This window comes from Phascolarctos cinereus, unplaced genomic scaffold (genome assembly GCF_003287225.1).
Source record: "Phascolarctos cinereus isolate Bilbo 61053 unplaced genomic scaffold, phaCin_HiC Scaffold_8;HRSCAF=390, whole genome shotgun sequence".
NCBI lineage: Eukaryota > Metazoa > Chordata > Mammalia > Diprotodontia > Phascolarctidae > Phascolarctos > Phascolarctos cinereus.
Window position 1 is genome coordinate 74535324 of NW_027556291.1, and position 15990 is coordinate 74551313.

Genomic DNA, 15990 nt, shown 5'->3' on the forward strand with positions numbered 1-15990 from the left:
GGGCAAAGAATTAGAAATTGATCAGTTTTCTGATGAAGTCATCAAAGCTATGAAAAAATATGAAAAAATACTCTCACTCACTATTGACTGAAGAAATGCAAATTAAAACAATTCTGAGGTACTACCTCATACCTATCACATTGGCTAATAGGACAGAAAAGGTAAATGAGAAATGTTGGAGGGGATGTGGGGAAAATGAGATATTAATGCATTGTTGGTGGAGTTGTGAACTGATTCAACCATTCTGTAGCGCAATTTGGAACTATGCTCAAAGGGCTACAAAACTATACATGCCCTTTGACCTAGCAATACCACTGCTAGGTCTGTATCCCGAAAGAGTTTAAAAACGAAAAGGAAAAGGGCCTATATATACAAAAATATTTATAACAGTTCTTTTCTTGGGGTAAAGAATTAGAAGTTGAAGGGATGCCCACCCATTGTGGAATGGCTGAACAAGTTGTGGTATGTGATTATGATGGAATACTATAAGAAATGATAAGCAGGATGGTCTCAGAAAAACCTGGAGAGACTAGCATGGGCTGATGCAAAATGAAATGTACAAAGCAACAGCAATATTTTAAGATAATCAACTGTGCTATTCTCGGCAATACAATGATCTGAGAGAACTCTCTGAAGGACTTATGATGAAAAATGATATCCATCCCCAGAGAAAGATGGTGTCTGAATACAAATTGAAGCATACCCTTTTTTTAACTTTATTTTTCTTGAGTTTTTTTTTCTTGTCTGTTTTCTTTTACAACATGACTATTATGGAAATGTTTTGCATGACTATACATGTATAACCTATATCAAATTGCTTGCCTTCTCAAAGTGAGAGAATTTGGAACTCAAAGTTTTAAACAGGAATGTTAAAATTGTTTTTTCATGTAACAGGAGAAAAATAAAATACTAAATAAAGAAAAAAGAATTACTGAAATATGAAAAAAAAGAAAAGAAAAATAGAGTTGGGAAGAATGCAATCATTAACAGCTTATGACAAGTGGGGTGATACCAAATAAAACTGTTCTGTGTGAGATCCAGCACTGGGTCAGGAGGCCATCTTCAGCCTCACTCGCGTCTAAGCCCCTCATCCCATCTAGATATAACAAGTTACTGGCTGCTGGAAGCCAGGCTACCACTATAACAAGATTTTCCCCCAGTAGGCCCATTGGAGCACCTTGGGTTCCATGGGGGAGGGGAAGGAGAGTACAGAGGGCAGACAGCTGAGGAAATGGGTGTCATGAGTTCTTGGGAGTCAGTATTTGCACCTTACACTGGTTATTGTGGGTAGGTCCACATGGAAATCCTTGGAGTTGCCTAAACCATCAAGTGTAGTTAACCCCAACACTGGGTGTTATTGGGTCCCCAGGATGGAGGTAGATGTTTCATCTCTGGGATAGAGATGAAGTAAATTGGAGTACTTTGGTGTATCTACTCCCTTATCTGTTGTTTATTCACATAACAACCCTGTGTGGCTTGTGAAGAGGTCAGATGGCACTGGCCTCCTTGGTGTCTTATGGCAAGTTTTATAGTCATACCCATTCCTGTCCTTAACAGTGGGGTGGATCAGTCAGCCAGGCCTGGACTGAATGGCAGTGTGCTTATCAGCCTCTGCACTGCTCATTTCTCTATTTCTGCGTCTTTCATCTAGCAAGGAGTCAGGTCTACCTTGGCCATCCTACCCCATTCAGAGCTACCTGAATGCTCCTTCCTACTACCACATACTGGGGAGGGGCAGAATCCTGAAAGAGGACTCTCTTCCTGGGTATTGGTGTACACCACTTCACTGATGGCATCTTGACTAGGCCAAATGAGGCCATGGGGACAGCCCTTCCAACATCTGTCATTTTCCTTTATGTCATCTTTGCCAATTTGAGGGTGTGAGGTCGAACCTCAGTTACGTTCATTTGCATTTCTCATATGATCAATGATTTGGAGCATTTTTTTCATCTGGTTGTTAATAGTGTAAATTTCTTACTTTGAGACCTGCCTGGACTTTTTGTCCACTTATCTTTCGGAGAATGGCTTTAACAGAGTTGAATTAATTCCTGTGTATCTGGGATGTCAGTTAGCTTCATTGACTTTGTGTAAAAGACATGTTCATTTTATCTTCAAAATCATCCATTTTCTCCCCTGTGATCTTTCTTCATCCCTTGCCTGGTCACGAACACTTGTATCAAGTTATAAAAGGTGTTCTCTCCTTCCTTGCCCCTCTTCTTGTTGATATGAAGTTTTTGATCCACAACATATACCATTTGGGAGCTTTTGGGGGGGTCTATGGATTAAGATGGTGGTATAATTCCCACTTCGGAAAATTCTCGTTGAATGGCTGTGTAACAATTAGATAAAATCCTCAACAGCAGGGACCAGGGACCCTTTTGGTTTGATAGTAGGCACTTCATGTTTGTTGAATCGAAGGGGGTGTGTGTGTGTGTGTGTATTTATACATATACATATATCTATATATATCTATATCTATATCTATCTATCTATCTATGGGCTAATTTCCCACCTTTCTCACCCCCCCCCCCAGCCTCCTGGTTGAGGTAGTGCTCTGCTCTATGGTCCCAGTCAGGGAGGAGATGGAAATGAGAAAGGCTATCAAGCAGCCTAGATTTGAGAAGCCTAAAGGCAGTTACTGAGGCAGCTAGGTGGCTCAACAGATACAGTGCTGGGCCTAGAGTCAGGAAGACCTGACGCCTCAGACACTTACTAGCAGAAGGAAATGGCAAACCACTCCAGTATCTTTGCCAAGAAAACCCCACGGACAGCACTGGCATGCTGTGGTCCATGGGCTCATAAGGAATCAGGCATGACTGAATAATAAGAGCAGTTATCAACTAAGGGTGGTGGCTGCATCATGCTTGTCCAGAGTTCTACTTCAACACAAGACCAGACCAGTTGGTATGGCCCACTCCTAGTCCTGAGGGAAGGCCCCTGCTTCCATCACTTACCAGTCTACTCCACTGCCCCAGCTTTCCAAGCTAGTCCACCAGCAAGTTGACAAATGTGTGGAAAGGATGAAGTGACTCCTATGGATCAGAGCCCTGTTCCTTACTTCCTGAATATTCACCCTAGATCTCCCTGGACACCCACTAGAGGCCTTCCCAGAGTCCCCCTGCCTCTCAAAGTCTGAAGGTCTAAGACATTGTAGCTGGAAGGGGCCTTCAGACTCACAGTTGAGCAAAATGACTGGCACCTTGGGGTACAGTGACTTGCTCAAACTTACAGTGGTTGAGCTGTTGGCTTCAAGCTTAGGTTCCAAACCCAAAAGGCTCAGAAAGTTGTAACTGTGATGGGTTCCGTGTTGTTTTACTGCCCCACTCCCTCCATCAGGCTGCTAAGCCCCAGCCCGTCATAGAAAGTAGGACCCCCGCAGACCAAGAGGAGAGTTGGAGCAGAACTTTATTCCCCTTCAGGTAGAAAAGGGAGTGGCAGCTGCATGACCCCCCCCCAAAAAAAGTTTTTTGAACAAAATAAAACCAAAAAAAAAAAAGAACAAAAACAAAACGAAAAAAATACCCAACTGTTTTCTGAGCCTAAGGACCAGAGATGTGCCTAGAGCAGGGAGCAGGAAGCAGCCAGCTGGGGACACCTCTGCACAGCAATAGGCTGGCGGCCTAGCCCATGCCAGTAGTACAGTGGGGGCGCTGGGGGCCTATGTTCTAAGGACAGAGCTGCCATCCCTCTCCCACCCCCAGCCAGGAAGGGTGAATGTGGAAGTAAGGAGACATCCACGGCCTATGGGGGTGGGAACCCCCCCTATGGGGGTTCTGCAGGCATAACCCTAAATGCGCACACGCCTCCCCATCCACACCAAATCAATGGTGGGTCTTGGATCTTTTTGCCTGGGGAGGACACAAGGCCAGAAAAATGGTGATGGGGGTGGTGGGGTGGGAAGAGGGTAAATTCTCCTCCTTGTAAACTGATCCACAGGTCAATACTGGGGTAGGGAAGAGGGTCAGGAGCAAGTGGTAGGCAAGTGGCGTGGAATAGGAGGGGGAAGAGGTGAAAATCAGGGCATGGTGATGTGATAGGGGCTCCCTGGGATATGCTCCTCGCCCCACATGACCATGAGGGTGTAGTCGCCCTTCTCCTTGAGCAGGTAGGTGATAGTGTAGAGGCCGCCACTGACGTGCTTCACCAAGATCTCCTCGCAGGGGGTCTTGGGGCCCTGGACCCCCACCATGAGGATGTTATTACCTAAGAACAGGAGAGAAGAGCTCAGGCATCTCTTCTAGCCTACCAACACTCATTGAGTCCTGGTGCTAGGCACTAGGGGGCTACCAAGACAAAAGGGCCCATCCTCAAGGAGCTGGCTTTCCAAACCAGAAAGCACAGAGAATAGGTCAATCTGGCTGCAATGGAGAAAGGCAGAGAGAAAGTAAGACTGCTGGACACAATGTCCAGAGAAATCAGCAGAATTCACTCAACACTGCTTGGCTGGTGGCTGTGTGTGTACAAGAGACATATGAGATACGTCTGGCCCTGTACAGACATCCGGGGACTCTTGCTAACAAGTGACTTTTCCAAAGGCCTGTTCTGTTCCCAACACCAAACACTTGCTCTAGAAATCTGGGGGTGGGGGCAGTTAGGGGGTGCCACAGAATTTCTGGGGGTGGAATCAGAAGATCTGAGTTCAAATCTGGCCTTAGTACTTGCTAGCTGTGTAATCCTGGGCAGGTCATTTCACAGCTGACTACAGAACCTCCCTCTCAGGGTTGTTGGGTGGGTCAGATAATAATTATAAAACTTTTAGCATAGTGTCTGGCACACATCTCGGACTGGATGTCCAGTAAACATCTTAAACTCAACATGTCTACAACTGAACTCATATTCCCCCCTAAACCCTCCCCACCTCCCACCTTCCTCATTGATGGAGAGGTCACCACCATCCTCCCATTCCCTAAGATTCCCAACCTAGGAGTCATCCTGGACTCCTTACTCTCTCTCCCCCCACCATATCCAAATATGGTGCCAAGGCCTGATGCCACCTCTGCAGCATATCTCAAATACATTCCTTTCTCTCCTCTGACACTGATGCAGTCCCTTAGCACCTCATGCCTAGATTATGGCAACAGCTATTGGGGGGAAGGGAGGTCCTGACTGCCAAGTCTGTCTCTTCTAGTCCATCCTCCATTCAGCCACTAAAGTGATTTTCCTAAAGTGCAGGTCTGACTATATGTCACTCCCCTACTCAATAAACCCCAGTGGCTCCCTATCATCTCCAGAATCAAATAGCAAATGCTCTGTTTGGCATTCAAAGCTCTTCATAACCTAGCTCCCTTCTACCCTCCTAGTCTTTTTACACCTTACTCCCCTCATGTACTCTTTGACCCAGTAACAATGGCCTCCTGGCTGTTCCACCAACAACCAAGACCCTCCATCTCTCAGCTCCAGGCATTCTCTCTAGCTGACCCACATGCCTGGAATGCTCTACCTCCTCCACTCTGACTGTTGACCTCCCTAGCTTTAAGTCTCAACTATAATTCCACCTTCCATAAGAGGTCTTCTCCAACTCCTCTTAATTTTAGTGCCTTCCCTCTGCTAATTATCTATTTATCCTATGGAAGTGGGAGTGGGTTGCTTTGTATCTGTTTGCATGTGGTCTCCCTCGTTAGACTGTAAGCTCCTTGAGGGCAGGGGCTATCTTTTGCCTTGGATCAGTGTTTAGCACTACACAGTAGGTGCTTAATAAATGCTTCTTGACAACTCTGGTAGACTAAATTGTGGCTCAGGTCTGATCCCCCACTTCCTCCCAAAGTTCTTATACTTTCTGGGCCCCACAAGAGCAGTAAGTGCCTTGCCTAGGGAGTAAGTGGCAGAGCCAGCTTGGACCCTGGGCTCCACTCCCAATTCAGAATCTGTTCCAGCCCAGGAATCCCTTTTCTAAAAGCAGCTGGCTCGCTCCCCAGGCCTGCCCCCTCTGGCAGCCCCAAGAGGCCCCTATGCCTGCCTGCTTTGCTGCAGTCCACAGTGAAAGAATTCTTCTGGCCCACAAAGGCCTTGCTGAGCCCCAGGCCCTTGGCCACCACCTTGCTGGCATCAGAATGGAGCTTGGGCAGGGCTCGAGGCTGCAGAGGAGCCTCGCCTTTGGTTACTGAGTCCACAAACACCGACGAGGTCTCGTGGAGACTGTGACTGCTGACCAGTCGGGGACCTACGGGGCAGACAGAATGTGAGAAAGCTAGAAAGAAGGAATCCAAGGCCAAGGTGGGGTTGGGGGTGAGGGGGGGGGAATTAAGAGTCCACACCTGTGACTTTGGCCTTAAAAGGGCTGCCCACGATGTGGTAAGGGCCTCCATACTTGATAGAGATGAGGTAACTGCCAGGTGCCATGGGCGTGTAGGTTACCCGGTAGCCCTCGGAACACTCCTGACAATCCATTTTCACCTTGGAAGGGCCATCGATGGTGACAGACAAGGCACCAGCTCCAGCACTGCTGGTGTTGACAATGAATTCTGCTGGGCTCCCTAGTGTTGAGGGAAGAAGAAGGTAATCTCAAAGGGAAAGGGGCAAAGAAGGTTTTTACTGATCCCTGAACCTTGTCCTCCACCCTAGTTGACTCAGATACATGAGGCAATACTAAGGAAGAGTAATAGGCCTGCAGCTATGGCAGGTGACAGTGCTGTCTGTCAGAGGGCCTTAGCACTTCTGCTGAGCTTTGTGACCAAGGGAGGAATGGGGGGGGAGGGGTTTACAAAGCAAAGGAGATGATCCTGAACACAAAGATTATTTTTCCCTTTGAGCTTTCAGAGTGAATGAAAGAAGACCTGGGTATGCCCAAGATGGCTCTGGCCCAGTGATGTTAAGGGCTCAAGAACAGAGGAACAGAGACAGGCCTTCTTCTCAGTTGTATCTATCTGTAGGAAGGCAGCCACAGGGTTTCAGAGCAAAGAACAGGTAAGGCTGGGCTCAAGCTCTCCAGAAGACAGAAGCAGCTTTCAAGAGAGCTGGAGCAGACACTCAGGTGATGTAATCCACCCTCTGAAAACAAGGTCACAGCCATGAGGTAAGGCCAGTCTGGAGGAAGAACAGGGACTTCTGCCTGTGGTGGACACTGAGGCCTGGGTGACATGGCTAAACATGTGACAGCAAAGCAGATTGGTGACAGAAGATAACTTCCTGGGAGGCTGATGGGTTCCCTGCCTGGGATCTGACCTGGAACAAGCTATGATTGGATTGGTACTTTTCTGTGTGGCCCCGTTCCTTCCCCAGTCACAGACAGCAGCAAGAGGTCTGAAGCTGGTTGGAAAGTGTCCATGTGCTTCATGGAGGCTACGGTGGCAGAGGCAGAAAGATATAGTAAGTAGGCACAGCACAGAGCTTGGCCTCAGAAGAGGTTGGGTCTTGAGGCCCTGCTCAGTCTCCCCACTATGGGGCACCTACCTCCTAGAGTTGTTGTGAAAAAATGGCTTGTCAAGTGCTATAGGCTAGGAAAGCTTTCTTGTTTGCTGCTGTTTGGGTCTTAAAGCAGGAGTCAGCCTGTAGTTAACTACAAATAAAGCCATACTGGCCCAGGTCAGTGACTAGTAAGAAGCCTACCTGACTGCCTAGGGATCCCAGGAGAGTGAGGGGAAAGAGCCACTATCCCCAGAGCTTCACCAGGTCCCTGAAGCACTATACTGGAGAGAAACTGGGAGGCCAACATGGCCTAGCCTGTACCTTATCACAAAGGTCCTCTATGACGTCTAGGCCAAATAGCCATCCAGCCTCAGCTGCTAATTGCAAGCCCTTCAGTGATGGGGAGCCCACTACCTCCCCAGGCCACCTTGAGGCAGTTTTCCTTGTTAGACTATTGATCCTTGCTATCACCCCCAAACTGGCCCCTTGGCACATTCCCCCCACCTCCCCGCCATTGCTGCTCCTGGTGCTGCCTTTGGGGACCAATCCCGAGTTTAATGACAAGGCCTCAAGCCCTTCAGCTTATCGGTGTCCTCTAGGATGTCAAAGTAGATCCAGATGTCATCTCAGCAGGGTGCCAACTTGTTCCTGGTAAGCTGATGTGGCCCAGAGCTTTCTTTGACATTTAGCACCTGGCTGACCTTGGGCTGGGACTCCTCTTCCCAGAGCTCAGGCATTCCCAAGTTGCCCTGTCATGAGCTTGGTCAGACTTGTGAAGCAATCTCAACCTGGTTGAGGCTCTACCTTCAGGCCAAGTATAAACATTGATTCCTGTTGAATGTCACCTTGTTCAACCGAGCCCAGGGCCTGGTGAGAGCTTTTGCCAGGGCGTGAGTGATTCCTCCCATCTAGGGTGAGCATACCTTGAAACGAGTCACTGGTGACTACTCAGCAGCAGAGGGCCAAGTGTGGTTTCTTCTCAAAAAGGAGACTTGGCTTTCCCTCATAGCTATTGTTATGGTAGTGAGATGCACAGGACCAGAAGAGACTACAGTTTAGGACAGCAACTGCTGGGCTGTGTAGGGCCATGTTGTACCATTACTGGCCAGCTCTGCCTACTTCCACCACAGCCATCACCTTCCTTCTTCCCTTCCTCACCCCAGACCTACCTGTGACCCCGCCTTCGAGGCCTGCCCCATAGGCAGACACCATGCCTGGATCCCCTCCTTGCCCAGGCTCTCCCACGCGGATCTTGAAGGGGCTGCCGGGGATATGGGAGCCATTGAATTTGACATCGATCAGGTAGATACCATTCTCCCGGGGAATGAAGCGCACAGCATACTTATCTGATAGGGAGAGGGGGATGAGAGAACAAGGAGGAGATACCACCAACCCTTCCCTCCAGGAACTCTCTTATGTATGTGAGAGCTAATCAAAGATGCTGCCTGAGGGGCAGCCATGGCCCCCTGCCCAGCTCACCCAACAGCCAAAGTCTAAGCCCCTCCCTGCATCCTCCAGGTCTCCAGGGGCTTCCTAGAGGTGGTGCCTGCCTGTGGTGCCTTGCTCCTAGGTCTGTCCTGCACCACCAAATTTGCCTGGTACCCCATGATCACATATTCATTGCTATTCTGCTTGGGAAGCCTGTGGTGGGGACATGGGCCCCCTCATCCCTACCACAGTAACTGCAGCACTGAGCTACAGCAGCAGTAGTGGCAGCGACATCAGACACGGAGCAAGCAGTTACGCACAAGGGTAGTGGCCTTGGCGTTTGTGCTGTTTTGGAGGGGAGTCTTTCTAAAGTGGTGGCCATGCCACTCTGTCTTCAGAGATGACACTGGCTGCCAGGACAGCATAACAAACAGCTGGATATGGGGATGACCCCCTTTCTGGGCTTCAGCCTCATCCTTTGGAAAACAAGGTCTCTAGTGTTTCACAATCTAGTGGAGCCCTCAGAAGCTCCAACATGTGAAGGCACTAGAAAAAGCAGATAGGAAAACTCGCCCCTCCTGCTTCTCAACAACCACCACTTTATCAGTGGCTCCTGAGTGGCACACTTCTCTGGCACCCAGGTCACTAGATAAGTGACTCTCTGCCCTCCCCTGCCAAGTGCCAACAGGTTGCTGGCAGCACAGCCTGGCCTCACCTTGGTCGATCTCTGTGACATAGCATTCCTCCAGGGCCCCTGAGGGGCTATGGACCTTGGCATCGATGACACCTGTGGCGCCATTCAGGCTGACTGCAAAAGAGGCTGGCTGGTTGACCTTTAAACCTGACTCCTGGAATCACAGCACAGGTGGTTAGAAACCCTCAGGGGATTAGGCTGATTTGGGGGGGAGATGGGGAGCCTTGGTACAGAAGGAGATGCACAGAGGACCCCCACCCCTTCCATCAGGGAGGGGCAGAAAGGGAAGGGAGAAACTGAGGAAGAAAAGTAGGAGGAGGTGGGGGGAGAGCAAAGAGTCATAGGAAGAGCAGCCCCAAGGCCTTGTCCAACTTACCCAGTTGGCAGCAAATTCAGTTTAAAGAGGGAGAGCAAGGGGCCCTGGGAGAGGTAGCAGAAGCCACATCCACACATGTCCACATAGTTCACACACATGCCACCCCCATCCCCCCCCCCACATACCCACACCTGCCACATATTCTCACATTGTGGGGGGGGGGCGGGGGTGAGCAGAGGAAGGGAGGGAAGGAGACTTTCAGTACCACCATGCAGCCTTGCCAGGCTCTCCCTCTTTAAACCTCAGCCCTGGTACACAAAAGGCACCAAGATCTGTTAAAAGCCTTTAGATCTGAGACACGAGAAAAACCCCCAGTGGTGTGCAGGGGCTGGCGCCAGCCCTGGGCAGGGGAAGGCGTGGCCAGACCAGGGACTCCTGCATCTGTCCCCACTAGCCTGGCTGAGGCAATCAGCTCTCTAAACCCCCCTGTCCGGGCCTGGGGCCCAGGCTCCAGGTCTTTGCTCCAAAGTCCCTGGCTCTCCTCCTGGGCAGGGTCCGGCCTGGCGCTGCCCATGTCCTGCCCAGGGGGGCTGGGCCCTGCTGGGGGATGGTTTCTCTCAGTGCCTCACCTGAAGGCTAGAAACAGTAAGGCGCCGGGCATCACCAGACGGGGAAGCCACAGGCACCACGAAGGGGCTGTCGGGGATGTGGTCATCGTTGAACTTCACCGAGACCTCGTAGTCGCCTGGGCAGGAAAAATGACAAGGTATTAGGTGTGAAACTCCAGAGCAGCCTGGCAATCTAGTTCCCAAACCCAGCTCCAGGGAGGCTGGTGGCACTAGTGCCCATAGGAGCCCCTCTGTAAATGTAGGAGCCTCCTTTAACCAGGCTAGCTGGGGAACCAGCTATTATTTGCTCCTCTCCAGTCTCAGAAGCAGAGGTTGGCTTGCAAAGGGCACAGGGCAGCAATATAGCACAAGGAAACAGGCAGATTAGGGGGCCATGCAGCAGCAGCTCCCTGGACACCAAGCCTTTTGTCTAACTGCCATCTCTAACACATTTTTGTCTCCCCCTTGAAATGTGGGGCTCCCCAGAGCTGAGCAAAGAGCTTTGTCTCCCTCTTCAGATGTGGGGGCTCCCCAGAATCAGGGGGGGTTTTGTTTCCCCTTCAGATGGGGGGCTCCCCAGAGCCAAGAGGGAGCCTTGTCACCCTCTTCAGATGGAGGGGGCTCCCCAGAGCCAAGAGGGGGCCTTGTTATCCCCTTCACATATGGGGTTTCTTGTCTCCCCCTTCAGATTGGGGGCTCCCCAACAGTAGGGGCCACGTCCCCCCCCTCAGATCGGGGGGTTCCCCCAAGGATAGGGGCCATGTCTTTCCCCTCAGACCAGGGGCTCCCCAAAGGTGGGGGCCCTTTACATCAAGGGGCTCCTAAGGGCATGGGCTATATCTTTCCCCAGGGGTCCCTGGCCCCTCCTCCATAGGCCCCAACCACTGAAGAGTATGGTGGCCGAGATGGGCAGTATGCCTCTCCAGCTGCTCAAGAATCAGTTATGTGTCTGTCCAACAGCAACCTGGGCCAGGCCAACTGCTCCTGTGGGGAATTCTCTGTGGGGAGCACAGGTCAGACTCCAGCCCCCATCAAGCTCTACACGAGGCACAGTCCGCCGTGGCATGTGGCCCACCGTGGCGTGGCCTGCCCTCCTACCCCCCACCTACCGGGCTCTTGGACCACATAGGAGACGCCACAGGAGCCATCCTTGCGGTCCTCGAAGGAGATCTCAGCCTTGCTAGGGCCTTCAACAGCGATGGCCAGGCCCCCAGCACCAGCCTCCCTTGTCCAGATGCTGAATTCCGCTGCAGAAGGAGGGGGGGAAGCATGTGTGTGTGCGTGGGTGGGGGCAGGGGGCTGCAGCTGATGCCAAGCTCAGCTCTGGCTCAGCACCTGTGCACTTTCTAGAATGGTGTCAATAGATAATTGACAAAAAGCTGGGCTCAGATTTGGCAAAGTCCTGGGTTCAAACCCTGCCTTTGTCACACCCAGGCCATTTGCCTCTTGGTGATTTCCTTAGTGTCTCAGCCTAAGTTACAGAGGAGTCACCACACTGGACAGCACAGCAGGCCTGGACCAATAAGAGCTGACATTTACATAGTAGTGTCTTGAGGTCTGCCAGGTGCCTTGATGTGTGCCATCTCAGTGGGTCCTCGCAACAACCCTTTGAAGCAGGCATTACAGCAGTAAGGCAGACCCTTACTATACAGATGAGAGGCAAAATGATTGGCCCAGGACCACAGGGCATAGAAAGCTGTGGCAGATCTGGGATTCAGGCCCAGGTCTAGGTGACTACAATTATAGGCTTCCATTTACCATGGCCCCAGGCTACCTCTACAACAACCTTCTACCTCTGAGTGTGTCAGGCTGGTCTCCCAGCTGGCAATGACCTTTGTTCTAGGCTGTTGCCTGGCTCCCACCTGACCTGGGCATTCAATATATGCTCAGCAAGTTGGAATGAACCGGTTTCCCCCACTCTCCATCCCACTACAGATGCTCCAATTTGGTCTTGCTCCTTTCTTTCCACCCTCTCCTAGGAGTGCACAGCAGGCTTCCTGAAGGCAAAGGAGCACAGCTAAGTCTCCCTCTTAGCCCAGGGACGGCTAACAACCCACATGAAGGAAGTGGCCCCAGATTCTCACACCGACCAAAGGAAGAAGGAGGTTGTGTGGGCAAGGGTATGGCTTACCTGGCACTCCAGCTTCTGCCCTCTCTAGGCCAGGCCCACCAGCACGGACTTTGTGGGCACCCCCTTCTCCCAGGGGCCCCACTGTAAATTGGAAGGGGCTGCCAGGCACGTGTTGCCCCTTGTACTTGACAATGACCGTGTGTACACCCATCTCAGTAGGTACAAAACGGATACAGTAGGTGTTGTTCTCGCCCTCCAGGATCTCAGCCTCATGGGGCTTGCCCGAAGGGCTGGTTACCTGGGCCGTCATATCTCGGACACTGATTTCTGTGAGAGGAAGAGAAGAGAGATCACAGAGAGACAGAGACACACAGTGGGCAAGGAAGGAAAATAGTATGCAGGCCAGGCAGTTACTTCAAGAGGCCCAAACTCTTCTAACCCCTTGGCTTCAGGGGCCTGTGCCCTCCCTTCCTTTCTATCTGCTGCCCTCTTGGCCCTGGAAATTCACAGCCATCTGATCTGCACCTGGACCAGAATGGAAACAGAAAGGGGGGGCAGGGGAAGGGATAGAAGGGATAGGGCTTTGTCCTGTCCCTCACTGCCTTCCCTGAGATTCAGGAACCCCATTCCCTTGTTGCCATACTCTACAATGTCAGAGGAAATGAATTCCTTCCTTGTCCCAGCCTTGCCTCCTGGGCCAGAAGGACCTAAAGCTTCTATTTTGAATTGGATTCGTCTAACTTTGGAGTGACTTAGGGACTACAGAGCATGAAAGGGCCCAAAGTGCCCAGTTAGGGAGGTGACTTGCCTAATGCCATGCTACCACGGGTGTTCTTACCGGGGATTTTCAGGCTGAGGTCACAGTGAGTGCCAACATTGGCAACTGAGGGGGCTCTTCGTCGCCGGGTGATACTTTCCTTTACTCGGCCCTCACCAGTCACTTTGACAGAGAAAGGGCTGCCTGCAGAAGGCAGAATTCATTCATGTATTACATCCTATCTCCTACCCTGCCCATTGCCTGCTCCTACCCTTTTGGCCAGTGGCTAGGGAAAAGGGGTAGGCACACTGGGTATATTATGGGCATAATCATGCCAACACACCAGGAAGTTGCTAGTCAGCCTGCCTCCCTTGGCTGGTCTGTCCTGGAGTGGCATGTGTGCATACATACTCATAGCTGACATCAGAAATGCCTTGGATATCTCTCTCTTTCTCTCTCTCTCTCACACACACACACACACACGCACACACACACACACACACACACACACACACACACACACACACACACACACACACAAATTACTTCCCTAGGCAGCTTAGGCTGGGGCCTGCTGCTCACCTGGGACATGCTGGTCAGCAAATTTAATGTTGATGATGTAGTTTCCAGGTTCTGTGGGGCAGTAGGTGACCTTGCAGGTACCATCTTCCAAGTCCTCAGTATTGATATCAACTTTGCTGGGACCCTCGATGGACAGGCTGAGCCCTCCATAGCCTAGACCAGACAAAGACAAGGTCCAGCCCACTTGTGCTCCCCTCCCCTTGAACTTGCAGTCCAATGAGGATGCTGCGTTTCTTAAGCTCCTTGGGGGTTCCCTTCCCCACCCTCCCAGTCCAGATAGTCACAGTCACCTGCATCCCGGGTGTCAATGATGAACTCTGCTGGTTCAAAGGTACGGCCTTCGTGGAGGCCTTGGCCAGAGACACGTACACGACTGGCATCCCCAATCTCTGACTGACTGATCATCACTGTGATAGGGCTGTTGGGGACATGCTGCCCATGCTTCTTGACATTCACGAGATGTTCTCCTATCTCCTTGGGAACGAATGAGATCCCTGGGACGGGGAGAACAGAGCCCACTGAACAAGGTTGGGCATCTAGAGAGGAAGACTAAGTCCCATTAGGTTGAAAGTCACCATGGCGTTCTGGCAGGCAAGCTCCCTCTAGCTTCCCACCCCTGCTTCTCCAGCTGTCTAGAACATCTGGTTGTATCTCAGTGGCCCAGGTGTCTCATCCTCACCCCTGGGCTAGTACCCTCTCTCGAGAAGCATGGCTCATTAGAAGCCCTGAGGCTCTTGAGGCAGGGCCCATGTTCATGGGTTAGGGAATACAACAATTCCTAGCATCACTCATGTCCATGTAGGGAAGGCTCTTAGAGGGGATCACTCAATTCCCCATGGAGGAATCCCAGAATCCCACAGCCAGAAGGAAATTCATTGGCCAAGCTGGACCTAAGAAACTGATCTCTCAAAGGGAGCCACCACCTCCTGAGGGACTGTCCCACTCTGAGACTGCTCTCTGGTTGGGACAGCCTCACTGTGCCTGCCCCCCAGTTCTTCTGGTTCTGCCACTGGGGACCAAAGAGAATAAGCCTACCCCCTCAGCCACATGAGAGCCTTGCAGATTAAAGGGAATGAGTGAATCACCCCCGATCTTTCTTTTTCCTGACAAAACATTCCCAATTCCTTTAACCATTCCTTAGATGCCACAGACCAAGGCCTAATCATCCTGGCTGTCATCTTCTAGACTCCAGCTTATCAATCTCCCTCTTAGCTAAACTTCCGATGGGGTCCAGCCAGGACAGACCAAGGAGGCATGGCTGCCCTCACTCCCAAGTACTCACATCTTTAGTAAATGTAACCCACAATCCCATCTGGCTGCCCTATTATACTGCCTGCTGACTCATATTAAGCTGGCAGAGGCCCTAATCTTTTCCCTGTGAATCACTACCCACCCCTCGTCTTCCCTTTCTGTCTAACCCTGCCCTCCACCCTATACACCCGTGGTTGATTGGTTGGAACCCAAGCCAAGACTTTTGGGAAGGGGAAGGGAAGACCCTCTTTCATTTCATTCTGTTTGATTTAGCCTTATGTTTTAGGCCTGCCTATGAAGCTCTTTTCGGACTCTGACTCTTTCACCACCATCGAGGTCTGGTGCTGACAGACATATATCATCGAGCATTCCATCTCTGACAAGCGGTCATCTAACCTCTTCTTGAACACTAGCGGCATCAGGGCACTCACTACCTCCACTGGGCAGTTTATTTGGCTTTGGGACAGATCCAGTTACCAGCAAGTCCTTCCTTATACTTGGCTGTAAACTGCTACCCTGGGACTTTCTCCCCAGTGTTCGTAGGGATAGGAGAGCAAATGGGAGCTTCCTAACCAACATGGCCGTTGCGCAGTCTCTTGAGCAGGCAGGGCTCCTCTCGGCCTGATGGGGGCACAACAGTTGCAGTGAGCTGGCTGATGTCTGTCTCAGTGATGTTGAGGGGAATGTCAGCAGCAGAGCCCACCTTCAGGTGAGACATGCGCATGGAATCATCACCTGTGGGGAAGAATGACAGAGCTAGAAGTAAAACAAAGCCTTGGCCCATCTCTTCATCGAGGACATTTTCCTTGATTAGATATGAAGGGGATATACGTTCAACTTGAAATTCCACATTTTGCTACTTTCCAGGGGAGAACTGGCCCAGGGGTGGTGTGATAAGTGTTCATATGCACTGTCACATGACTCACAGCAAGTCAATTC

The 15990-nt window shown here is 51.0% G+C and overlaps 1 protein-coding gene across 5 annotated transcripts in view; it reads right to left on the bottom strand.

The window, feature by feature from the left end:
• Positions 1-3387: 3387 nt before the first annotated feature.
• FLNA (filamin A) overlaps positions 3388-15990 on the bottom strand; it is a 56296-nt gene continuing 43693 nt past the window's right edge. For 4 of the 5 annotated variants that reach the window (XM_020975622.2, XM_020975619.2, XM_020975620.2 and 1 more), the window contains 12 exons: positions 15625-15786; positions 14091-14294; positions 13801-13953; positions 13300-13422; positions 12522-12788; positions 11500-11637; positions 10412-10527; positions 9488-9620; positions 8514-8690; positions 6255-6473; positions 5957-6160; positions 3388-4203 (listed from right to left, as the gene is read on the bottom strand). In XM_020975622.2, the coding sequence (XP_020831281.1) occupies positions 4016-4203; positions 5957-6160; positions 6255-6473; positions 8514-8690; positions 9488-9620; positions 10412-10527; positions 11500-11637; positions 12522-12788; positions 13300-13422; positions 13801-13953; positions 14091-14294; positions 15625-15786 (2084 nt within the window). In that variant the 3' untranslated portion in view covers positions 3388-4015. The remainder of the gene's footprint in view (positions 4204-5956; positions 6161-6254; positions 6474-8513; positions 8691-9487; positions 9621-10411; positions 10528-11499; positions 11638-12521; positions 12789-13299; positions 13423-13800; positions 13954-14090; positions 14295-15624; positions 15787-15990) is intronic. The other variant, XM_020975623.2, reaches the window with a different exon arrangement.